The 25,688-nt window shown below is 50.0% G+C and overlaps 1 protein-coding gene across 21 annotated transcripts in view; it reads left to right on the forward strand.

Moving 5' to 3' along the window:
- The window catches only part of LOC105487290 (DEP domain containing 5, GATOR1 subcomplex subunit), a 164,564-nt gene extending 149,224 nt beyond the window's left edge, over window positions 1-15,340 (forward strand). For 15 of the 21 annotated variants that reach the window (XR_011614075.1, XR_011614077.1, XM_071080449.1 and 12 more), the window contains 2 exons: window positions 3,670-3,752; window positions 3,891-4,688. Coding sequence is in view for 17 of the 21 variants with exons in the window: in XM_071080449.1 (XP_070936550.1) it covers window positions 3,670-3,752; window positions 3,891-4,183 (376 nt within the window). In the remaining 4 variants the exon portion in view is untranslated. The other 6 variants (XR_011614073.1, XR_011614074.1, XM_071080453.1 and 3 more) reach the window with 6 other exon arrangements.
- Window positions 15,341-25,688: the final 10,348 nt, after the last annotated feature.

Here is a 25,688-nt window from a genome sequence, read left to right on the forward strand (position 1 = left end):
GCAAAGGTGGCTGATTTCCTCCTTCCACTAATGGTGGGTGTGCAGAATCGGGGCAGAAGGTAGAGAGTGCAGTGGTCAATGGGAAAGGGCCTTGATGTTGGAAGCAGAAGGGCCTTATCCACTCCCACCTCCACCAGCATCTGGCTGAGGAACCATGAGCAATTCTGGAACTGGTGAGCCTCCATTTTCTTAACCCTCATGGGGAAGCCGGGCGAGTTCTCTGATGTTCTGGAGAGCCCGGTGATGCACCTAGTGAACCCTCAGTAGACAGCAATCACCCGGGGGGACCCTGCTAACTCACGAGTTTCTAAGTAGCTCTTACTCTGCTTGCTCTGCTGGTGGGATATCACTCAGAACGTGGCCTTTATTTGTTAAGTCTGCTTTTTTCCTTCACTGCATTCTCCTCCTCATCCCCCTCAGTCCAGATTCTGGTCATATCTTCCCAGGAACTATTACCCTTTCCTCCTCAGCCTGCTTTTTCTACTACAGATACCCTCACCTGTTTTCCGACCAGTCCTCTGCTTCATTGTACCAAACCCTGCTGCAGTGTGCTCCTCACCTAAACCCCCTACCTTCCACACCTAAACCCCCACCTTCTGTACCTCCACCTTCCACACCTACTCTCCCCCCACCTTCCACACCTAAACCCCCCACCTTCCACACCTAAACCCCCTCACCTTCCACACCTAAACCCCCCCACCTTCCACAACTAAACCCCACCTTCCACACCTAAAACCCCCACCTTCCACACCTAAACCCCCACCTTCTGTACCTCCACCTTCCACACCTACTCTCCCCTCACCTTCCACACCTAAACTCCCCACCTTGCACACCTAAACCCCTCACCTTTCACACCTAAACCCCCTCACCTTCCACACCTAAACCCCCACCTTCTGTACCTCTACCTTCCACACCTAACCTTCCCCCACCTTTCACACCTAAACCCCCCACCTTCCACACCTAAACCCCCCCACCTTCCACAACTAAACCCCACCTTCCACACCTAAAACCCCCACCTTCCACACCTAAACTCCCCACCTTCCACACCTAAACACCCCCACCCTCCACACCTAAACACCCCCACCTTCCACAACTAAACCCCCCACCCTCTACACCTAAACCCCCCCACCTTCCACACCTGAACACCCCCACCTTCCACAGCTAAACCCCCCCCACCTTCCACACCTAAACTCCCCACCTTCTACACCTAACCTCTCCCACCTTCTACACTTACATCTCTCCCACCTTCTACACCTGTCAGAGTGTTCCTCCAGGGATTCCCAAATGTTCCCTCTCTGAATTCTTCTTTCCCTTTCTTTCAAAACACTCTGTATTCCAGTGACTTGGGGGCCCCTGGAGGGCAGGGGTATGGTTTTCCTATTTGTGTTTCCTTCTATAATGCCTAGCAAGGTGCCTGCCTAGAGTACTTTAATATGTAGCTTTTGCATAGGGTGGAGCTTTAAGTGCAACTGTGGCTCTAAACGACACATCAGCCCACCCATAAGGTCCATCTCAGAAAGAGCTAGAAAAGTGTCCATCTTCCTCAGCCCCTAGGCTGTGACCTACAGCTCCTCCTTCATCTTCCTCAGCCCCTAGGCTGTGACCTACAGCTCCTCCTTCATCTTCTTCAGGGCAGGTGGAGATGATTATATCCCCTCCCCAGGGATAGGAGCACCCTGCCCTTACTGCATTTCTGGCTTGCATTCTCCCTGAGTGGACAGCCAGGTGGCCAGGAACCATGTGGTTACACTGCCTTTTTATAATAAAAAATAAAGTTCTTTCCTGGTGACCTAAGAAAGAAATGAGGTAAAAAAAATTACTTTGGTCAGGCTGATCCATGCTAAGGAAATCAATAGCTTTAATTAGAAAGTAGGGAGAGAGGCCGGGCGCGGTGGCTCAAGCCTGTAATCCCAGCACTTTGGGAGGCCGAGACCGGCGGATCACAAGGTCAGGAGATCGAGACCATCCTGGCTAACATGGTGAAACCCCGTCTCTACTAAAAATACAAAAAACTAGCCGGGCGAGGTGGCGGGCGCCTGTAGTCCCAGCTACTCGGGAGGCTGAGGCAGGAGAATGGCGTAAACCTGGGAGGCGGAGCTTGCAGTGAGCTGAGATCCGGCCACTGCACTCCAGCCTGGGCGACAGAGCGAGACTCCGTCTCAAAAAAAAAAAAAAAAGTAGGGAGAAAGCAGGCTGGGTGCGGTAGCTTACACCTGTAATCCCAGCACTTTGGGAGACCGAGGCAGGCGGATCACCTGAGGTCAGCAGTTCAAGACCAGCCTGGCCAAAATGGTGAAACCCTGTCTCTACTAAAAATACAAAATTTAGCTGGTCGTGGTGGCGCACGCCTGTAATCCCAGCTACTCAGGAGGCTGGATGCACGAGAATTGCTTGAACCCGGGAGGTAGAGGTCGCTCCACCTCCTCATCATATAATCAGCCTGTAGATAGGCAGCTTACAGTGCGTAGTAGCCTACCCATTTAGTTTGCATATTTGACTTCATATATTCTTCGGTGAAAAATTATGGAATGCAGATTATGTAGAGGATGCGACACAGCACCTCCCCAAGGAACTCAGTCCAGGAAAGAAGACAGGCATTTTCCCATCTTTAGTTCTGCCTACATCACTGTCTTCATTACATAAACCCCTCAGACTTAGAGGGCAGGAGCCACATCTGTTACCACGTCCTTTACAGCTCTTAGCAGGTAGAACTGTAATAAATGTGCCTTATGGAAATAGAAAAACCAGGAATAGAACAAGCCATAGATGAAAAATGGCTCCTCCTGCCCATTTCCAGAGCACAGTGAAGCAGAGAGCCCTAGCTTGGCGTTTCTCTTTTTTTTTTTTTCTTTTTTTCTTTTCTTTTTTTTTTTTTTTTTTTTTTGAGATGGAGTCTCACCCTGTTGCCAAGGCTGGAGTACAATGGCATGATCTCAGCTCACGGCAACCTCTGCCTCCCGGATTCAAGTGATTCTCCTGGCTACTACCAGGACAATCCTGGTTAATCCTGGCTAATACAAAAATAAGCCAGGCGTGGTGGCACATGCCTGTAATCCCAGCTACTCAGGAGGCTGAGGCAGGAGAATCACTTGAACCAGGAGGCGGAGGTTGCAGTGAGCCGAGATCATGCCATTGCACTCCAGTCTGGGCAACAGTGCAACAACTCCCTTTCACCAAAAAAAAAAGATAAGGCCTTTCCCTGGAGGAATGGATAGCCTCAAGTATGCGGGTGGGTATGTGTGGCCTGTCAGGACATGAGGTAGATTCCAGTGAGAGGCCCAGGATGGGATGGGGGAGAACGTTCAGCGGGAAGGTCTGCTGGGATGGGTAGGGAACATGGTAGGAGGGACAGGCTATCTGGGCAGAGATGAAGGCTGGATGAAGAGTGCAGCCGGTGGGAAGGTTTTCATTCAGCATGGTGGTGGTGACATGGTGGACCTCGGAGATGACAGGCTGCTAGGTGTGAGGAGGTCTGGTGAGCCATGGTGTTGCAAGAGGTAGAGGTCAAAAAGTGGTGAGGGTGAGGACAAAAGCAGCCTGCATGTGCAATCTAGAAAGATATCTTTCCAGATCTCTGTGTCTCAGGCTGTCCGAGAGTCCTATCAGCTACATCTCTTGCCCCTTTAACTAAGGAGGCGCTGATCAGCATGTCTTTGTGTCCTTTCCTAGGTTTGGGTTTGTACAAGATAAATATTCTGCCTCTGCTTTTAACTTCCCTGCTGAGAACAAGCCTCAGTACATCCACGTTACAGGTAAGGAGCTACGGGCAGAGTTGGACAGGTGGGTCCACATCCCTTTCCTTGCACCAAACCTGTGGCTGCAGAACCACCTCAGCAGGCTCCAGGAGCCCTCCTGGTGGCTGCCACACAGGCGCTCCCCTTTCTCTTCAGGAACAGTGTTTCTGCAGCTGCCCTATTCCAAGCGCAAGTTCTCAGGGCAGCAGCGGCGGCGGCGGAACTCCACCAGCTCCACCAACCAGAACATGTTCTGCGAGGAGCGGGTCGGCTACAACTGGGCCTACAACACCATGCTAACCAAGACATGGCGCTCCAGTGCCACAGGGGATGAAAAGTTTGCTGATCGGCTGCTGAAGGACTTCACAGACTTCTGCATCAACCGTGACAACCGTCTGGTCATGTTCTGGACAAGTTGCCTGGAGAAGATGCATGCCAGTGCCCCGTGAGGCCAGGGTTAGAAGGCTGTGCCTGTGCTGAGGGAAGGTGGGTGAGCTGCTGCCCTCAAACCCAGGGTGGAGGAGGATTCCAGGCAGGCTCTAGGAGTCAGGTGTCCATTTGCTACTGTCAGTGAGTGGGGGCCAATTTTTTTTTTTTTGGCCCCCACAACAAATCTTCTACTCTAGAAGAAAGACTTTGGAAGCAGCTGCTGCTGCTGCCGCCACTCCTGTCAGCAAGTGCTCAGAGCAGGTGGGAGGCACAGATTGTCCGTGGGAGGGCTCCAGTGTCTGGGAAGAGGGCAGGCAGCCCCCATGAATGTCCTCGGAAGTGAGTGGCTCCTGGTAGCATCCTTTTCCTTCACCATCTATAGGATATTAGGGGCAGAATCTGCCACTTCCTGCCCGGGAGTGTGCACAGATGTAAGATAATTTTGTGAAATAATGTACCATAGACTCTCACCTACTGTATATACCTGTACATACCAGAAGCAAATAAAAAGCTCCACGTGCATCATCTCTGTCCCCACCCAGTTCCCCACAGAAGCAGTCCCATCCTGAGCTGGGCAGTTGTGCCAGGTGGCCGGGGTCATGGCAGTCAATGAAGAGGCCACAGATGGTGAGAGGGCTTCAGAATTCACTGACTTAGGGAGTTTGGCTATGAGTTTGTTGAGAGATTTCTTTCATAGGCTGCTAGGCCGGAGCAAGGATGGTTCCAGTGAGGACAGTGAGCAGGCAGGATAACTTACAAGGTAACTGTAGGCTCATGCTGTCAGAATGAATCTTGCTAAATGGGGTGAGCCCAGCTCTGGGATGCAGATATGATGGCATTCTGAAAAAAATCAACGGAAACCTTTGTAGACTCTAAGTTAGGTTTTTGTTTTGTTTTGTTTTGTTTTGTTTAGACAAAATTTTCACTCTTGTTGCCCAGGCTGGAGTGCAATGGTGTGATCTGAGCTCACTACAACCTCTGCCTCCTGGGTTCAAGCGATTCTCCTGCCTCGGCCTCCCGAGTAGCTGGGATTACAGGCACCTGCCACCATACCAGGCTAATTTTTTGTATTTTAAGTAGAGATGGGGTTTCACCATGTTGGCTAGGCTGGTCTTGAACTCCTCATCTCAGGTGATCCACTCACCTCAGCTTCCCAAAGTCCTGGGATTACAGGTGTGAGCCACCATGCCCAGCCTAGCTTAGGTTTGCTGAGATAAGACTCAGCATGGTGCTTCTACCTCAGCACCCTGCCTTAAGCTACTCAGGGCAGTTTGGGGGCTGTGGGTCAGAGGGGAGAATCCGACAGTGGCTGCCACTTCTTGCTGTGCCATCTCACCACGTGGAGTTCATCACAAGTCCTGTTGATTTGCCTCCTCAGTAGCTTTGCATCCATTCTCTTCTTCCCAGGCCCTGAGCTGCCACTCAGTCCAGCCTTCCTTTGTCTTTCTCTTAGATCTCCAGGAAAACCTTGTAGTTTGTCTCTGCTTTCACTCCACTTGTCAGTCAGTCTTTTTATAAAACCACTGTGATTTTGCCACCACTTAACTAGAACTTTTTGGTGACTTAAACTTCAAAAATCTTAGTTGCAGCCTACATGGTCCTGCACAATCTGGTCCTGTGGGCTGTTCGTACAGCCACCCTGGCCATCACACATTCCCTGGAACATCACAAACTGTACCAGCTCAGATGCTTTGCACTTGCTGTTCCCTCTGTTCCATCTGCCTAGAACATTCCTCCCTCCATGCCTGCTCTGTCTCACTAACTCCTGGTGGTCAGCCATCAGCTCCTAGCTCAAATGTCACTTCTCCAGAGAAGCAGAGTTGGTGGCCCTGTTACATCCGCCCACAGCACCTTGTACTTCTCCAGCATGGTGCTCAACACGTTTATACTCTACCATGGCAGAAGCTTCTCTCTCTTTTTTTTTTTTTTTGAGATAGAGTCTGGCTCTGTCACCCAGGCTGAAATGCAGTGGTGCGATCTCAGCTCACTGCAGCCTCCACCTCCCAGGTGCGAGTGATTCTCCTATCTCAGCCCGTGAGTAACTGGGATTCAGGGGCCTGCGACAGAACCCAACTAATTTTCCTATTTTTAGTAGACACAGGGTTTTGCCATGTTTGCCAGGCTGATCTCGAATTCCTGACCTCAGGTGATCCACCCGCCTCGGCCTCCCAAAGTGCCCAAGGTGCTGGGATTACAGGCGTGAGCCATCACACCCAGCTTTTTTTTTTTTTTTTTTTTTTTTTGAGATGGAGTCTTGCTCTGTCCCAGGCTGGAGTGCAGTGGTACAATCTTGGCTCACTGTAACCTCTGCCTCCCAGGTTCAAGCAATTCTCCTGTCTCAGCTTGTGAGTAGCTGGGATTACAGATGCACACCACCACAACCAGCTAATTTTTGTATTTTTTAGTAGAGACAGGGTTTCACCATGTTGGCCAGGCTGGTCTCGAACTCCTGACCTCAGGTGATCCACCTGCCTTGGCCTCCCAAAGTGCTGGGATTACAGGCATGAGCCACTGTGCCCAGCCAAAGGTTCTCTATTTTGTTCATCTTTTTGGTGTCACGTGTGCATGATAATAGTAGATGTTGGAGAAATGGTTGTTGACTGAATGTATAGTAAGTGAATGAACTTCGGATTCCAGGGGTGGGCACTGGATTTTTTTATTTTATTTTTTTAAGAGACGGAGTCTTGCTCTGTCACCCAGGCTGGAGTGCAGGGGTGTGATGGCTCACTGTGACCTCTGCCTTTGGTTCAAGCGATTCTCCTGCCTTAGCCTCCTGAGTAACTGGGACTACAAGTGCACATCACCATGCCCGGTTAATTTTTGTATTTTTAGTAGAGACGGGGTTTCATCATGTTTGCAAGGATGGTCTTGATCTCCTGACCTCAGGTGATCCAACCTCCTCGGCCTCCCAAAGTGCTGGGATTACAGGCGTGAGCCACCGTGCCTGGCCTGGGCACTGGATTTTACATCTGAATCCCCACCTTCCTAGCTGGGCTCCTTAATTACTTCACAGAACTTGAACTTATTTAGAACTTAAAACGCAGCTATGGATGCTGCATGTAATGATTTTGAGAGAACAGGTTTATTAATACATGTGAAAGAGCACTGGATAATTCCTGGAAATAGAGCAGGACTTTGATAAAAACCTGTTTTCTTTTCCTTTTTCACCTTCCCTTTTCTCAGATATGCCAATCCCCTCATCTATGAAATGGGAAGCTATCTCCCCGGGTGGTTGGAGAATCAGAAGACACATGTAGTTGGGCACGGTTGGCCCACACTTGAAATCCCAACACTTTGGGAGTCTGAGATGGGAGGATCGCTTGAGCCCAGGAGTTTGAGATCAGCCTGAGCAACATAGGAAGACCCCATCGCTACAAAAAAATAAATTAATTAAATTAAATTAAAAATTAGCTTAGGGCTGGGTGCAGTGGCTCACGCCTGTAATCCTAACACTTTGTGAGGCCGAGGTGGGCGGATCATGTGAGGTCAGGAATTTGATATTAGCCTGGCCAACATGATGAAACCCCATCTCTATGAAAAATACAAAAATTAGCTGGGCGTGGTGGTGTGCATCTATAATCCCAGCTACTCAGGAGGCTGAGGCAAGAGAACCATTTGAACCCAAGAGGTGGAGGTTGCAGTGAGCTGAGATCATGCTACTGTACTCCAGCCTGGGCCACAGAGCAAGACTCTAAGAAAAAACAAAAGTTAGCTGGACATGGTGACTCGCACCTGTCTTCCCAGCTACTTGAGAGGCTGAGGTGGGGAGATCTCTTGAACCCAGGAGGTCTGCAATGAGCCGTGATTGCACCACTGCACTCCAGCCTGGGTGACAGAGTGAGACCCTATCTCAAAAAAGAAAAAAAAAAGCCACGTATATGAAAAGTCTTACCAAAAGAGAGTAAACAAATGTCTGCTCTCAAACAGCTGAACAGCTGCTCTCACGTTCCTGGATGGGAGTCTCCATTGTGCTGTCAAGCCATTGAGTGATGGTGCTGGACAAAGCAGCCACTGGCCTGTTCAGATCACATACGAACTGAACAACCACTTGCGATCCTCAGTGTCCCATGTGTAAAGCCAACAATTGCCCCTGCAATTGCCCAGCAGAAGGCCCAGAGAATGATTTGGTGGAAGAAGGGGCGGCTGGTGAGTTAGGATGCTGGGTCACTCCCCCAACAGAGCGGAACCTGAAACTCTCCTGCCCATGGGCCCCAGTGTCCTGCTGCCTACTTTCCTGATTCCTCCTCTCTCTGGTGGGCACCTCCTTCCACCCACTTGTCCAAGCCAGAATCTGGTAGTCAAACTCGATGCCTTCCTCCTCCATCATCCTCCAGTCCTCCCATCCATTCATCCCACCTGTCTCTCAGACCCATCCACCTTTTTGTAGGTACAAAGCTCAGCCCACAGGGAGTCTGGTTTGGTCAGACATGGAGGACATGTGCATGCTGATCAGGAGCCTGTCACCAGATTATATAGGCCGGATGCAGTGGCTCACGCCTGTCATCCCAGCACTTTGGGAGGCCAAGATCACCTGAGGTCAGGAGTTTGAGACCAGCCTGGCAAACATGATGAAACCCCATCTCTACTAAAAATACAAAAGTTAGGGCGGGGTGCGGTGGCTCACGCCTGTAATCCCAGCACTTTGGGAGGCCAAGTGGGTCGATCACCTGAGGTCAGGAGTTCGAGACCAGCCTGGCCAACATGGTGAAACCCCATCTCTACTAAAAATACAAAAGTTAGGGCTGGGGATGGTGGCTCACGCCTGTAATTCCAACACTTTGGGAGGCCAAGGTGGGTGTATCAAGAGGTCAAGAGATCGAGATTATCCTGGCCAACATGGTGAAACCCTGTCTCTACTAAAAATACAAAAATTAGCTGGGCGTGGTGGTGCGTGCCTGTAGTCCCAGCTACTCAGGAGGCTGAGGCAGGAGAATCACTTGAACTCGGGAGGCAGAGGTTGCAGTGAGCCGAGATCACGCCACTGCATTCCAGCCTGAGCAACAAGAGTGAAACTTCATCTTAAAAAAAAAAAGTTAGCTGGGCATGGTGGCGGGCGCCTGTAGTCCCAGCTACTTGGGAGGCTGAGGCAGGAGAATCCCTTGAACCTGGGAGGCAGAGGTTGCAGTGAGCCAAGATTGCACCACTGCACTCCATCCTGGGCGACCCATCTCAAAAAAAAAAAAAAAAAAAAAGGAAGGAGTACATGATGTATGCCAGAGACATTGTGCAAATCCGTGCGGGCTTGCTGAAGCAGATAGGAAATACTGGGATGGAATGCTGAATAGAAGCCAATTTACAGGCCTCTTCAGTTACCCAGAAAACTTGAGAAAAACACAGAATAACAATGGTCACTCCATTGAGTGTTTCCTGTGTCCTGGGCAATGTGTCATACACCTTTTCATTGCGTAATCTATTTTTTGTTGTTGTTGTAGTTGAGACGGAATCTTGCTCTGTTGCCCAGACTTGGAATGCAGTGGCAGAATCTCGGCTCACTGCAACCTCTGTCTCCCAAGTTCAAGCAATTCTCCTGCCTCAGTCTCCCCGGTAGCTGGGACAATAGGTACATGCCACCATATCCAGTTAATTTTTGTAATTTTAGTAGAGACAGGGTTTCACCATCTTGGTCAGGCTGATCTCAAACTGCTGACCTCAAATGATCCACCTGCCTCGGCCTCCCAGAGTGCTGGGATTACAGGCGTGAGCCACTGCACCTGGCTCACTGCATAATGTTATCAACATACCAGCTGAGGGGTGGAAGGCTCCAGTAAGTAGGGTCCACGCCCATACACTAACAAACAGCTGGGCTGGGAATCAGGTTCGTGGGAATCAGCCCAGTCACCACCAGTTGTGCTGCCTCCTTCGCCTCCTGGTGGTGCTGTGTCGATGAGATGCCACCCAATGCTCCATCCTGGGTTCCTGCCTGGGGACCCCTTCGTTCCTTTCAACTGACTGCCTTACATGTATGGTGAAGCTACAGGGGTACAGATGTGGTGTAACATGGTCTCATATACAGGTTCTCTGGTAGGGAATGGGCAGTGACTCAGTGACTTTGACACAGGACCAATGGCCTTTCCTCCCTGCCAGGCTTCTAACAGGAAGGCACTGTGTGTGTCCTCTCTTGTGGTCTGCAGCTGTGGCTTCAGCCTCCAAGTGCTTCAGGCAGCTCCTGGCCTTCAGACTGTGCCACACACTTGCCCTAAACCTGACCTGAAATGCCCGGGATGTAGCATTTGCGTGTAGCGAAAGCTGGTGCCAAGTACTCAGTCCTACCAGCCCTCAGATTTGACCTCCATCTGCTTCTCTGGCTGGAGCAAGATTCCTCTGTTTCCTCAGTGAATCAGCATATAGTCCTTCCAACAAGAAAATCTATTTTCCCAAGGGGATGAGGGGAGATGGGGAATTGCTATGCAATCTCTGGAAAAGCCTTTTCTCTCTGTGCCCCAGAATTTTCATCTGAACTCATCTGGGAGAAACATTGGGGACCACAAGATTATAGACTTTCTCCCTTCTCAACCAACAGGATGGATGAGTGCTGAAGGGGGAATTCCAGTCCGTTTCAGTCCCACAGTTGCCACTGGAATGCAGTTTCTTTCTTCCTGTCTGTGCCCTTTTTTTGAGACAGGGTCTCACTGTGTCATCCAGGCTGGAGCACAGTGGCACAACCTTGGCTGACTGCGACCTCCACCTCCTGGGTTCAAGCGATTCTTGTGCCTCAGCCTCCTGAGTACCTGGGATTACAGGCATGTGCCGCCATGCCTGGCTAATTTTTGTATATTTTTGTAGAGACAGAGTTTTGCCATGTTAGCCAGGCTGTTCTTGAACTCCTGGCCTCGAGTGATCCTCCTACCTCAGCTTCTCAAAGTGGTGGGATTACAGGCGTGAGCCGCTGTGCCCAGCCTCTAGTGAGTACTTCTAAAAAACCTACAATGCTCAGGATAGACCTTACAGCAAAGAATTATCCAGCCTCCAATGTCAATTATGTCAGCTTCAGACACCATGAACTAGACTGTGGTCAGGTAAGAGGTTTAGAAGGGGACTCCCTCCCTCCTGTGACTTTGGAAGAAGAGGCATCTGCCACTTGCCCCTTCCTGTGATCTGAATCCAATGGCAGCCCCATCGTCAATTTATAGCAATTACTCTTGCTGGGTTCCAAGGCCAGAGTGGCTAAGAGGCCTGCTTAGAGGCATACAGCAGGTTACCACAGCACCAGGATTAGAATGCTGGCCATATGGAATGCTCGCTTGCTGGGACATGGCTTCTGTGTTTCTCTTCCACTTTACTTGTTCACATAGCTTGTCTCTCCCATCGAATGTAAGCTCTTTGAAGGCAGAGAACACATCTTGCTCATCCTTGTATCCCCCACGGCAAGTGCCCATCACACATTTGGCACTTATTTAGAATTTATTGAATTCATTCATTCAGCCAACATTTATGCAAGGTTGAACCAATGTGGGCCTTGCCCTCCTGGTGGAGGGAAGCAGACATGCAAAGCAGCCACCATAGCACTCTAGAAGAGGTCTCAGATTGGCTCTGTAATGCAGTACAGAAACTGGCCGGGTGCTAGCCGAGCGCGGTGGCTCACATCTGTAATCCCAGCACTTTAGGATCCTGAGGTGGGCGGATCATGAGGTTAGGAGATCGAGACCATCCTGGCTAACACAGTGAAACCCCGTCTCTACTAAAAATACAAAAAAATTTAGCCTGGCGTGGTGGCGGGCGCCTGTAGTCCCAGCTTCTTGGGAGGCTGAGGCAGGAGAATGGCATGAACCTGGGAGGCGGAGCTTGCAGTGAGCCAAGATCATGCCACTGCACTCCAGCATGGGCAACAGAGCAAGCCTCCATCTCAAAAAAAAAAAAAGAAAGAGGCCGGGCGCGGTGGCTCACGCCTGTAATCCCAGCACTTTGGGAAGCCGAGGCGGGCGGATCACAAGGTCAGGAGATCGAGACCACGGTGAAACCCCATCTCTAAAAATACAAAAAATTAGCTGGGCGCCATGGCGGGTGCCTGTAGTCCCAGCTACTCAGGAGGCTGAGGCAGGAGAATGGCGTGAACCCGGGAGGCGGAGCTTGCAGTGAGCCGAGATCGCGCCACTGCACTCCAGCCTGGGCGACAGAGCGAGACTCCTTCTCAAAAAAAAGAAAGAAAGAAATTGGCCGGTGTGATGGCTCATGCCTATAATCCCAGCAATTTGGGAGGCTGAGGCAAGTGGATCACTTGAGGTCAGGAGTTCAAGACCAGCCTGGCCAACATGGTAAAACCCCATTTCTACTAAAAATACAGGAAGAAAAAATCAGTCAGGCATAGTGGTGGGTGCCTGTAATCCTAGCAACTCGGGAGGCTGAGGCAGGAGAATCACTTGAACTCGGGAGGTGGAGTTTGCATTGAGCCAAGATTGTACCTCTGCACTCCAGCCTGGGCAACAGAGCAAGACTCGGTCCCAAGAAAAAAAGAAATAGAGGAGAGGGCTTCATTCTGTGTAGGGGAGCTGGGGAAGACTAGAGAAAGGGGCATTTGGGCTGGGACTTGACAGCTACCTAAGAGTCCTCCTAACAGGTGAGGAGTATAGGGTGGGGAAGGGGATGATGGAGGGCTGGGGGGCTTTGGCAACAGAACAGTCAAGAGAAGACGACTAAAAACTGAAAGAACCACAGAGAGAGTTCCCCGACCTGCCTCACCCAGCCTGCCCTTTCAACAACTAGAGGTGAGTGCTGGCAAGTCCCAGGGTGCACACTGGAGCCAACAAATGGCCCATTGTCTGGAAACCCTGAGCCAGCCTGTCCCCTGGGGTCATGCCACATGGGGCCTTGATCACCTGTCAGCCTTTGCTCTCCCTGGCCCCAGATCTAGGTAGAACAATGGCCTCTGAACACACCCAAGCTCCACAGTGGTGGCTGGTGTCTCTGATAGGACAAGTAGGGAAATGATCTCTTTCATGTTCCCTTTCATGTTCCCTTTCTCTTCAGGGAACCAGAAACCCTGTGCCCAGGTTCAACCTGCTATTTCTTCACCAGGTGACCCTGCATAGCCTTTTGAAACCACCCTGACTGACCCTCATCCGTCTAGTGACAAGATGGGAATCATCAAGACTTCATTACATAACTAGAGAAGTCAATGTGAGAACCTGGGAGATAAGGGTTGTTGGGCTGGGCGCAATGACTCATGCCTGTAATTCCAGCACTTTGGGAGGCCAAAGCAGGCAGATCACTTGAGGCCAGGAATTCGAGACTAGCCTGGCCATCATGGCAAAACCCCATCTCTACTAAAAAACCAAAACTTAGCCAGGTGTGGTGGTGCATGCCTGTAATCTCGGCTACTCGGGAGGCTGAGGCTGAGAATCACTTGAACCGGGGAGGCGGAGGCTGCAGTGAGCTGAGATCGCACCACTGCACTCCAGCCTGGGTGACGGAGGGAGACTCTTTCTCAAAAAAGAAAAGGGTGGGGGGGTTGTGACGGCCCTTTGAGAACTAAGTCTGAGGAAGAGTCATTGTTACTCTTGTCTGATAGTAGTGCCCCCTGCCTGTGATCCTGAGCAAGTCCAGTCACCTCACTCGACCTCAAGTTTGAGGGTGCAGTGATGATGGCATTTTCCCAGCTTCCTTCGAGGGATCATGGTGGGGACCCGATGCAGTCGGCTTTGCAAAGGTGTCCGAGTGGCGCAGGGTGCTCCTTCATTTTAAGGCAGTGCTAAAAATGCTCCCATAACGGAGGCCAAACATTCTGGTTTTCTATTTTATTTTATTTTCAGACAGGGTCTTGCTCTGTCACCCAGGCTGAAGTGCAGTGGCATGATCACAGCTCACTACAACCTCTGCCTCCCAGTTGATCCTCCCACCACAGCCTCCCCAGTCGCTGGGACTACAGGCACATACCACCACACCCTACTAATTTTTTGTGGAGACAGGGTCTCACTTTGTTGCCCAGGCTGCCTCGAACTCTTGGGCTCAAGCAATCCACAGACCTTGGGCCTCCCAAAGTGCTGGAATTACAGGTATGAGCCACCATGCTTGGCCTAAACATTTTGTTTTGAACGTGCCCAGAAGGTGTACAAGGAACATGATATACCACCAGCTAGTCTGAAGCTTGGGAAAAGAGAGAAAGAAAGCAGAAAAAAGATAATAGCAAGAGCTTACTTGTATATTGAACCCCAAAAAAGTGTGTGCCCACCAACCTGCCAGGGCCTGAGGACAGCCCTGATGGAGGTGAGTGGGTAATGGGGACCCCCACTTCTCAGAGGAGAAACTGAGTCTCAGGGAAGTTCAGGACTTGCCTGGGGTTACTGAGTGAGCACACAGAGCAGAGGAGGGATTGAACCTGTCTGCATTCTCCCGACCCCTCCATCCCCCCTAGCCAGGCTGGGCTTTTCCTCACAATGAGATGGGGCGTGGGAGACAGAAACCCAGTGAGAGAGGCCTCTCTGGAGGGGCAGCCATGCAAGGAAGGAGGCAGGGGAGGGCCTGGGGCCAAGCTCCCTGCACAGCCATGAGAGCCATGTCCCTGGTCCCGACTCCCCAGGGTCTCCTACTCCTGGTCACTGCACTGTTGGTGGTTGGCCCTGGGAGAACAGGAGCACTCCCTGGGTAGTCTGACACACAGGATGTGTCTCGCCTCAAAGCAGAAGTGAAACCGGCACAGTTCTCCTTGTGAGACACCCCCTCACCACCTTCGTGTCTCTTCTGCAGGAACCAGGAGAGTGGCTGCCACCACTTGAAGCCAGATTGGAGGACAACAGAGAAACTGGCCAGCTCTGGAGTCTGACCTATGCAGGGAGCTGGGTGTCCACCCCGCACTGCACACATCTTAGGATTGCTTTGTGCATGCCCCCTTGGGCTGCCTGTCACAGTGATGGCAAGATACTGTTCCTATCAGGTTTTATGATGTAGACTCTAAGGGAGCTGCCCCTTTATACAAGTCCCTGTGTCCCAGTGGAATCGCAGCCAGCCCATCGCCACGGGAGGGAGATTTGTTTGTGGTTTACTCACTCGTTTGTTGTTCACAGGTTCAGTCACCATGCTGCCCACACATATGTATTAACAGTCTCCCACGTGCCAGGCATCGTGTAGATGCAGGAGGAAGGATATTAAACAAAAAATTACACAAATAACGATTTTTAGGGTTGTGAAGTAATAAGTATAGTTGTGAAAAGTGCTCAAAAGACAAAGTAGAGGCCACTGTGAAAGGTGTAAGGGGGGCCAGGCGCGGTGCCTCACGCCTGTAATCCCAGCACTTTAGGAGGCCGAGGAGGGCGGATCACGAAGTCAAGATATCAAGACCATCCTGGCCAACATGGTGAAACCCCGTCTCTACTAAAAATAGAAAAATTAACTGGGTGTGGTGGCGTGTGCCTGTAATCCCAGCTACTCAGGAGGCTGAGGCCGGAGAATCGCTTGAACTCAGGAGGTAGAGGTTGCAGTGAGCCGAGATTGCACCACCACACTCCAACCTGGTGAGACAGAGCGAGACTCCGTCTCAAAAAAAAAAAAAAAAAAAGCCAGCGTGGTGGTGGGTGCCTATACTATAATCCCAGCTACGGGAGAGGCTGAGGCAGAGAATTGATTGATCCCGGGAGGCGGAGGCTGCAGTGAGCTGAGATCACACCACTGCACTCCAGCCTGGGCGACAGAGCAAGACTGTCTAAAAAAAAGAAAAAGAAAGGTGTGAGGGGGAGCCTGACCTATTCTGGGGCCCAGGGAAAGCTTCTGAATGTTTCCATGGAGACCTGATGGATGGCCAAGGGAGAGGAAGGGGCAGGTGCAGCAGGAGAAGGAAGCAGAAGCAATTGCGCAGGACCATGTGTGCTGCGGAAGGGTGTCCTCTCTTTGTCTTGAAAAGAATGAACGTCTGGAAGGCTGGGTGACCTTAGGCAAGCCTTCCTCTTCTGTTGGCCTCAGTTTCCTCATCTTTTCAGTAGGGACATGTTTGCCCTCCTTGCAGGGTTGTTGAAGAGCCCTTCAGTTAAGCACCTAGCACAGCACCTGCCACCTTGGAGGTGCCCAATAAATGGAGCCATTAGCCTAATGGTTGTGACAGAGGCGGGACAGGAATCCAGGCTGCCTGCCCAGCTTGCCTTCCAGCAGCTGCCCCTGCAGTCCCTGCCTTCTTCCAGGGCTGCTTCTAGGAGACACTGAGCCAGGAGCTGTCACGGGCTGAACACATTGGCCCGAGTTCCAGCTCACTCTCTGTATAGTGTTCCCCTGCTGTCATATCACTGCCCTTTGCCAGCCAGGTTAACGCAACCTGGGAAAAGGCTGGGGTGAGTCTACAGCTATGGTCAGCCTTAGAAGCTATTGTTCTCCCTCCCTCCTCCCACCTTCCACAGTGCCCCAGGTTCCAGCTAGATGACCTAGTCAGTCTTTGCAGATCCCTAATTCCTGTGGTTAGCTGGGTAGCTCTGTGTCCTGCAAGTGAGACGCAGGGTAGCACATAGCTGGCAGCCCCAGGCTTGACCAGCAGCAGGACTACATTATTCTGAGAGTGAAGTCAGTTTGGACTCCCTCTCTCCTGATTCAGGAAAGGAGTCTTCCTAAAGCAGGAAGGAGCTGATCATTGATTGCATGCATGCCTGGAGCCATGCAGGATGCTTTGCTTGCTACCTGGCTTAGTTCTTTTTTTTTTTTTTTTTTTTTTAATGAGACAAGAGTCTCACTCTGTTTCCCAGGCTGGAGTGCAGTGATGTTATCTTGGTTCACTGCAACATCCACCTGCCAGGTTCAAGTGATCCTCCCGCCTCATTCTCCCAAGTAGCTGGGACTACAGGCACATGCCACCATGTCCAGCTAGTTTTTGTATTAGTAGAGATGGAGTTTCACCATGTTGGCCAGGCTGGTCTTGAGTTCCTGACCTCAGGTGATCTGCCTGCCTTGACCTCCCAAAGTGCTGGGATTACAGGTGTGAGCTACCGTGTCCAGCCATACCTGGCTTAGTTCTAACAACAGACCATCGCTGTAGGTCTTATTTGCATTTTACAGATAAGTACCTGAGGCTTGGGGGTCACCAAGCTGGCAAGTGACAAAAAGGCTGGATTCTATTCCAGGTCACTATGACCTTACCCAACCCCAACTCTGAGTGGCGGACCTTTGGGCTATGTTTTGTTGTATTTGGGATTTCATTCAGTCCCATTGTATGAGTCCTGGAAACAAGATGGGGGAGCCTGAGCTTTGATCTCTTCCTGTGGCAGGTGGCTTCAGGAACTGCTGCTGCTGTTTCTCAGGAGTGTCCCAGAATGATCAAGCTGGAGCCACCTCAGTGATGAATATGGCTATCCCCTTGTCCACATAGGGGAAACTGAGGCCCAGAGAAGGGAAGCAACTTGCCTGAGGTTACAAGATTGGTCAGGGGAGCTGGGGCTCTCCCGGGGCCCTCCTCCTTTGGCTTTCTGTCTCACCCTCCATTGCTGGCCTCTGTGCAGCCTCCACACATTGGAAGATCCCAGTCCGTGGCTCTTGGACCTCTTTTCTTCATTGCATTTCCCCAGTGACCCAATCCTGAGATCCTAATTACCATCCACATGCCCACAAGTCTGAAGATCTCTAGCCCACCCCACCTCTGAATTCCAACCTATCAGTCCAGTTGCCTTCTTGGCCTCTCATTAGAGATCTAAGAGGAACAGTGAACTTGATGTGTCTAAAACACAACTCTTGATTTAGCTCTGCACCCAACCCCCAGCTCCCACCCAAACCTGTTCCACCCACAGTCTTCCCGGATTTAGTAACTGTACCATCATCTACCCAGTTATTCAGGCAGAAAGGCTTGGAATTATCCTATATTTCCCCTTCCCTCATCCCCCACATCTAACCCATTAGCAAAAATATATTGTAATCTGACCCCTCTCCCCATCTCCACTTACATCTGATGCGACACGTTAACTGTCCTCTTGCACCCTCCTTTGACTTCAGGAATGTATTCTTTTTTTCTTTTTTTTTTTTTTTTTGAGACGGAGTCTCACTCTGTCACCCAGGCTGGAGTGCAGTGGTGCTATCTCGGCTCACTGCAAGCTCCGCCTCCTGGGTTCATGCCATTCTCCTGCCTCAGCCTCCCGAGTAGCTGGGACTACAGGCGCTCGCCACCACGCCTGGCTAATTGTGGTTTTTTTTTCAGTAGAAACGGGGTTTCACCGTGTTAGCTAGGATGGTCTCGATCTCCTGACCTTGTGATCTGCCCGCCTCGGCCTCCCAAAGTGCTGGGATTACAGGCGTGAGTCACCGCTCCCTGCCCAGGAATGTATTCTCACAGCAACCAGCATGCCCTCTTTAAAATACAGAACAGGCCGGGTGTGGTGGCTCACGCCTGTAATCCCAACACTTTGGGAGGCTAAGGCAGGCAGATCACCTGAGGTCAGGAGTTCAAGACCAGCCTGGCCAACATGGCGAAACCCCCATCTTTTTTATTTTTTTTTTTGAGATGGAGTCTTGCTCTGTCGCCCAGGCTGGAGTGCAGTGGCGTGATCTTGGCTCACTGCACGCTCCGCCTCCCGGGTTCACGCCATTCTCCTGCCTCAGCCTCCGGAGTAGCTGGGACCACAGGCGCCCGCCACCATGCCCAGCTAATTTTTTGTATTTTTAGTAGAGATGGGGTTTCACCGTGTTAACCAGGATGGTCTCAATCTCCTGACCTCGTGTCGTGATTGCATTTCCCCAGTGACCTCGGCCAGTGACTTTGGGAGCCAGTGACTTTGGGAGCCTCGGCCTCCCAAAGTGCTGGGATAACAGGCGTGAGCCACCACGCCCGACCAACAAAACCCCATCTTTACCTAAAATACAAAAATTAGCCAGGCATGGTGTCACGTGCCTGTAGTCCCAGCTACTCAGGAAGCTGAAGCAGGAGAATCACTGGAACCCAGGAAGTGGAGGTTGCATTGAGCTGAGATCACACCACTATACTCCAGCCTGAGGGACAGAGTGAGACTGTCTCAAACAAACAGACAAGCATAGAACAGGTTGTATCATTCCCCTGCTTGAAGATCCTTCAGCGACTTCCCATCAATTCAGGATGAAACCTCAACTCCTTGCCAGGGCCCATAAGGCCCTGTGAGGCCTGCCTGAGCTTCTGGAAGTTTCCATTCTCCAATCTCATCTCCTCCTACTCACTCAGAATGATGCAGCTTTTCCTGTTTTTTGTTCCGTGAACACCCCAAGGTTGCTCCTGCTTCAGGGCCTTTGCACGTCTCTTCCCTCTTCTTGAAACCCTCTTCCCAAGATTGTGACTTGGTTGGTTCCTCATTGTGGGTGTCACTCGTTGCCTTCTCAGAAAGGCCTTCCCTGACCACCCTGTCTAGAAAGCACCACCTCTGTGTCCTCTTGTCTCTTCCCCGTAGCCCTTAACATCATCTAAAATTTTCTGCATTATCTGCCTGCTTCTGCATTGTCTTTTCTGCTCACTGGAATGTAAGTGCTGGGATTGGTTTTGGTCCCTGCTATGGCCTCAGTGTGCCTAGCATGTAGCAGGCACTCCATGCATGCATGCTTATTGACAGAACAAACCACATGGATTAAGGGCCTAAGTTACAAACCAAGTTTCTTTCAAGTTGTTGTCCCTCAGACTCTTTCTTTTTTTTTAGACAGAGTCTTGCTCTGTTGCCCAGTCTGCAGTGCAGTGGTATGATCTCTGCTTACTGCTATCTCTGTCTCCCCAGCTCAAGCATTTCTCCTGCCTCAGCCTCCTGAGTAGCTATGATTATAGGCGCCTGCCACCATGCCCAGCTAATTTTTTTTTTTTTTTTTTAGACAGAGTCTTTCCTGTCGCCCAGGCTGGAGAGCAGTGGTACAATCTCAGCTCACTGCAACCGCCACCTCCCGGGTTCAAGCAATTCTCCTGCCTCAGCCTCCCTAGTAGCTGGGATTACAGGTGCGCACCACCACGCCTGGATAATTTTTTGTATCTTTAGTAGAGACAGGGTTTCTCCATGTTGGCCAGGCTGGTTTCAAACTCCTGACTTCGTGATCTGCCCACCTTGGTCTCCCACAGTGCTGGGAGTACAGGCCTGAGCCACCGTGCCCGGCCTAATTTTTGTATTTTTAGTAGAGATGGGGTTTCGCCATGTTGGCCAGGCTGGTGTCAAACTCCTGACCTCAAATGATCCACCTGCCTCAGCCTCCCAAAGTGCTGGGATTACAGGGGTGAGCCACCACACCCGACCCCAAACCCTCTTTCATAGCACTTCCCTGTCCTGTGACTTATTTAAGAGAGTAATTTTTTAGGTGCCCAGAGGTCACTCACTTATCTGCCAGCTCTACCATCTACTGTGTGACCTTGGGTGAGTTTGTCTGTCTGTGCCTCAGTTTTGTCAGCTGTAAAATGGGAATAACAATGTCCACTTCATCGTATATAGCATTTAGTAACATGACCTCTCTCTTATTTTGGAGACAGTCTCACTCTGTCGCCCAGGCTGGAGTGCAATGGTGTGATCTCAGCTCACTGCAACCTCCACCTCTGGGGTTCAAGCATTTCTCGTGCCTCAGCCTCCTAAGTAGCTGGGACCACAGGCGCCTGCCACCACGCCCAGCTATTTTTTTGTATTTTTAGTAGAGACTGGGTTTCACTGTGTTAACCAGGATGGTCTGGATCTCCTGACCTCGTGATCCGCCCGCCTCAGCCTCCGAAAGTGCTGGGATTACAGGCGCCCAGTCTAGTAACATGAGTTCTCTTACTATTATTACTAATATAATTAATTTTAGAGAGAAGGTCTCCCTCTGTCACCAAGGCTGAAGAGCAGTGGCATGATCGTAGCTCACTGCAGCCTGAAACTCCTGAGCTCAAGCAGTGCTCCTGCCTCGGCCTCCCAAAGTGCAGTGATTATAGGTGTGAGCCACCTGTGCCCAGCCACTTATTATTTTTTAATCATTATAGTTTTGTTATGTTTTTGAGACGGAGTCTCGCTCTGTCACCCAGGCTGGAGTGCAGTGGTACGATCTTGGCTCACTGCTAGCTCTGTCTCCTGGGCTCAAGCAATTCTCCTGCCTCAGCCTCATGAGTAGCTGGGATTACAGGCATGCACCACCATGCCTGGATAATTTTTTTATTTTAGTAGAGACAGGATTTTGCCATATTGCCCAGGCTGGTCTCAAACTCCTGACCTTAAGTGATCCGCCTACCTCAGCCTCCCAAAGTGCTGGGATCACAGGCGTGAGCCACCACACCCAGCCAATCATTCTTTTTATTACCACCACTATCATGATCAGTTTGACTTCTGGAAGAGGCAGCTGTTGTTTCCTCTCTGCCTTCAAGTAATAATACTTAATGCCACTTTTCACATTCAGTGCCCTTCAGTGGCTTCCTGTTTCACTCAAGAAAAGGAGAAAACCCCACCTACCTATCCAGCAACATGTGAGCCTCCACCTACCTCTCCAGCCTCATCTTGCATGCTCTTTCCTATTGCTCACCGCCCTGCAGTCATACCAGCCTCACTGCAGTTCTTCATGTGATTTATGTTCATTCCACACCAAGCACTCTGCCTGGAATCTGCTTCCCCTCCTTCTTCACCTGGTGAATGCATACTCTTCCTTCTTTCAATCCCAGCTTGGCCATTACTATGTCAGCCTTCCATGACCACCGACTAGGGGAACCCTCCTTATATCACACTCTCAGAGTAACATGTGCCTCTTCTGTAGCCTTCATCACAGCCATCAGTTTACACTTATTCCTTCAACTTGAATTAATGTCAGCCTTTTCTAATCAATGCTAAGCTCCATGGGAACAAAGACCAAATCATTCTTTGCTTGCCTTGGTACTCCTAACATTAGAACAGTGCCTTGCACATAGAAGATATTCAGTAAATATTAAATAAATGAAAGAACGAGTAATGAGAAAGCCTTTGGGTTAGAGGGTCATCCTTCAGACCAAGCCCAAAACTTCCCCAAGAGAAAATCTGCTGCCTTTGAATAAAACCAGCTTTTCTCACTGGCCTCCTGCCATGGGACATAAACAGCCTTCTTGACTTCCAGTGAGTTCTGCTGGCTAGAGACGTGACCTTGGGTGGTCACAGGGTACCCGTGGAGTAGGAAAAACCTTTGCCCCTCTAAGCTGAGATAGAAACTGGATATGAAACCACAATGCAATGGAGAAGTCTGTCTCACTTCCTGAGCTCAGCCATTTCTCAGTGCCAGGCACTTTCAGCTCTTCCTTCCCTCTTCAAACAGGGTCACTTACTGTGTTCTGATGGTGGAATCCTCTACTTTGGGTTTTCTGGCCAGCAGTGTTTTCTTTAATGGGTTGAAGCAAAGGTTCTCAAAGGCCTACAGACCTGGGCCAGTCCCCCACAGAGTCAGCACCAGGACATGGTGAAATGAGAGGAACAGGGACAAAGTCAGGAATTTTCATAAAGATAAATTAATTCTGAAATTGTCTGCCCTACTTTTTTCTGTGTCAGGATGCCCTTTCTTTTATGAAACAAGGGTGCTAGGAGTTGGCCATTTTTTTCAATGTCCTTATTTGTCAAAATCACCTATTTAATTTTCTTTTGGAACTTACTGGTCTGTGGACAGTGGCTAAGCCAGGATGAGAACTTGGGTTTTGTAGTTCCAGGTTCGTAGTCTCTCCCCTCTCCTGCCCCTCTCTGGAGAGGATCAGATGCAGGGGAGACAGGAGGGCTGGCTATAAATTATTGACAGGCTGCCATGTGGAAGAGGGGAAGCACTTGTTCTGTAACCAGGGAGCAGAGTCAGGGTCACTGGGTAGCAGTTTCAGAGGGGCATATTTCAACTGGGTGAGAATAAACTCTTTGACAGGTAGAAATTCAACAATAGAATGGGCTACCCCACCCAGTGGTGGTCAGGCATGGGTGTAGCAGCCATATTTGGGCTGTTGGAGGGACTATCCCAGCCTGAGGATACTGGTTAAGGATTTTGGCCTTGGATTCAAATCGACCTGGGTTTCAGCACTAGTTTTACCACTTTTTATCTGTGTGACCCAGGGCAAATCAGTTTCCTGCTATTTAAAATCGGGGTAAATCACGCTTCCCTCAGAGTCCTGTGAGGATTGAAAGAAGAGGTGCCAGCCGGGCACAGTGGCTCACGCCTGTAATCCCAGTGCTTTGGGAGGCCAAGATGGGAGGATTGCTTGAGCTCAGGAGTTTGAGACCAGCCTTGGCAACATAGACCTCATCTCTACTAAAATAATAATAATGATAATAATAATAATAAACTGGGCATAGTGGCACATGCCTGTAGTCTCAGCTACTCGGAAGGCTGAGGTGGAGAATTGCTTGAGGCCGGGAAGTCAGCTGCAGTGAGCCAAGATCGCGCCACCGCACCCCAGCCTGGGCGACAGAGTGAGACCCTGTTTCAAAAATAAAGAAAAGAAAGAAGGGGTGCCCACGCCACAAAAGGGTGTTTTGTGAGATGTGGACACATTCCTGGCACATGTGTCTCTAGGGAGTTTACTAATTCCTGGGGAATAAGGAATGCCACTCTCTGGTGGAGAGGAAGAAACTCAGAGAGCCTGGGTGACAGAGCAAGACTCCGTCTCAAAAAAATGTATACATAGAAAAAGAAAAAGAAAAGCAGTTTATGAGCAAAGACCAGCAAGAGCACCCCAGACTCACATGCTGGGGCAGTTCTGAGGATGGGAGATCAGCCAAGGACTGACTGACCAGGGAGGAATCCTTGGAGGAGGCCACACCGAAGCTGAACTTTGAGACACCATCAGGCTTCTGGTTTCTTCTACTGGATTAGTAGACAAAAAGGAGTGAGAGCTTCTCAGGAGAGCCTACCATGGTCTCTGGCACAGAGTAGTAAAACAATTTTTTTTTTTTAGACAGGGTCTCACTTTGTCACCCAGGCTGGAGTGCAGTGGCATGATCTCAGCTCGCCACAACCTCAATCTCCCAAGTTCAAGAAATCCTCCTGCTTCAGCACCCCCAGGTAGCTGGGACTACAGGTATGTACCACCATGCCCAGCTAATTTTTGTATTTTTTTGTATAGATGAGGTTTTGCCATATTGACAGGGTTGCTCTCGAACTCCTGAGCTCAAGCGATCCGCCGTGGCCTCCCAAAGTGCTGGGATTACAGGCATGAGCCACTGTGCCTGGCCAAATAGTAAATGTTAATTGGAAGTAGCTGTTATTATTATCTAAGTTTCAAGGGTGTTTCAAGGCATGGAAATACCTCTTTCTTTGGGTTCCCACAGCACTGTGGGCATATTCCTGGCACATCAGATATGCTTGGTGTATATTGAATGAACAGGTGGAAGGCTAGTGGGCCACAGACTAGAGGGAGATATGGTTAGATCTAAGTAAGCTAGGAAAAATGGGAGCATCCATCTCTCTATACACCCATCCATCCATCCATATATCCATCTCCATCCACCCACACATTCATCCATCCACCTATATATCCAACTCCTTTTCATCCAAACATCCATCCATCCAGCCATCCATATATACATCCATCTATTCATTCATGCATCTATACATATATCTATTCATCAAATTCTTGTCCATCCATCCATCCACCTATTTATCCAACTCTTATTCATGCAAACATCCACCCATCCATCTACTCATCCATCCATTCATCCATGCATCCATCCATCCATATATATATATACCTACATACACTCATTCACCCATCTATACATCCATCCATCCATATACCTATTTATCTAATTCCTGTACATCCATGCATCATCCATCCATTCATCCACCTATTTAACTCCTGTTCATCCAAACATTCATTCATTCATCCATATACCCATCCATCCATACACCTACTGATCCAACTCATGTTCGTCTAAATATCCATCCATCCATCCACCCACCCACCTATTCATCCAACTCCTGTCCATCTATCCACCCATCCATCCATCCATCCATCCATCCATCCATCCATCCATATTTCAAGCAAATAACAAGGTAAAATCACTGCATTCATGAAGTGTGAGGCAGAGCTTACAGATATAAATCAAATAATGGTAAATAAGAGTAAAATTGTAACTATGATAACTGCTACAGACAAAAAGGGCACATGGTGCTGGGAGAGTCCATCACAGGGCAATCTGACCTAGTCATGAAGGTCAGCAAAGGCTCCCCAAGTGACCATAGAACTGAGGGCTACAGAGTGAGCAGGATTAAACAGAAGAACTGGGGAGGAAAAAATGTTCAGGAAGAAAGGGAAGGGCATGCACAGGGCAAGATAAAGTCAGGAAGTAGGCCTGACCATGCAGTGCTCTTGGGCATGCTGAAGATTTTGATTTTTATTCTTAGAGGTTCTAAGCAAGGAGCAGGTGACAGGATCAGATTTGTATTTTTAAAAGATTATTTTGGCTGTGGTTATAGAATATGGAAGCAGGGGATGGGATGAGCAAGTGTGAAAGCCGGAGGCCTGTGGGAAGCCAATGTAGATGTCCAGGAAATTCATGATGGAACCTTGGACTGGGGAGGTGATGGGGGAGGGGAGGAGTGCATGGACTTGGGGGCCATTTAGGAGATAAAACAGACGTGATTGGGCCATGGGTTTTATGGGAAGGATAAGGGTGAGGGAGTTATCCAGGATGACACCCAGGTTTCTGGATAGAACTGTTGCCAGGCAACAGA

This window comes from Macaca nemestrina, chromosome 15, assembly GCF_043159975.1.
Source record: "Macaca nemestrina isolate mMacNem1 chromosome 15, mMacNem.hap1, whole genome shotgun sequence".
Lineage (NCBI taxonomy): Eukaryota > Metazoa > Chordata > Mammalia > Primates > Cercopithecidae > Macaca > Macaca nemestrina.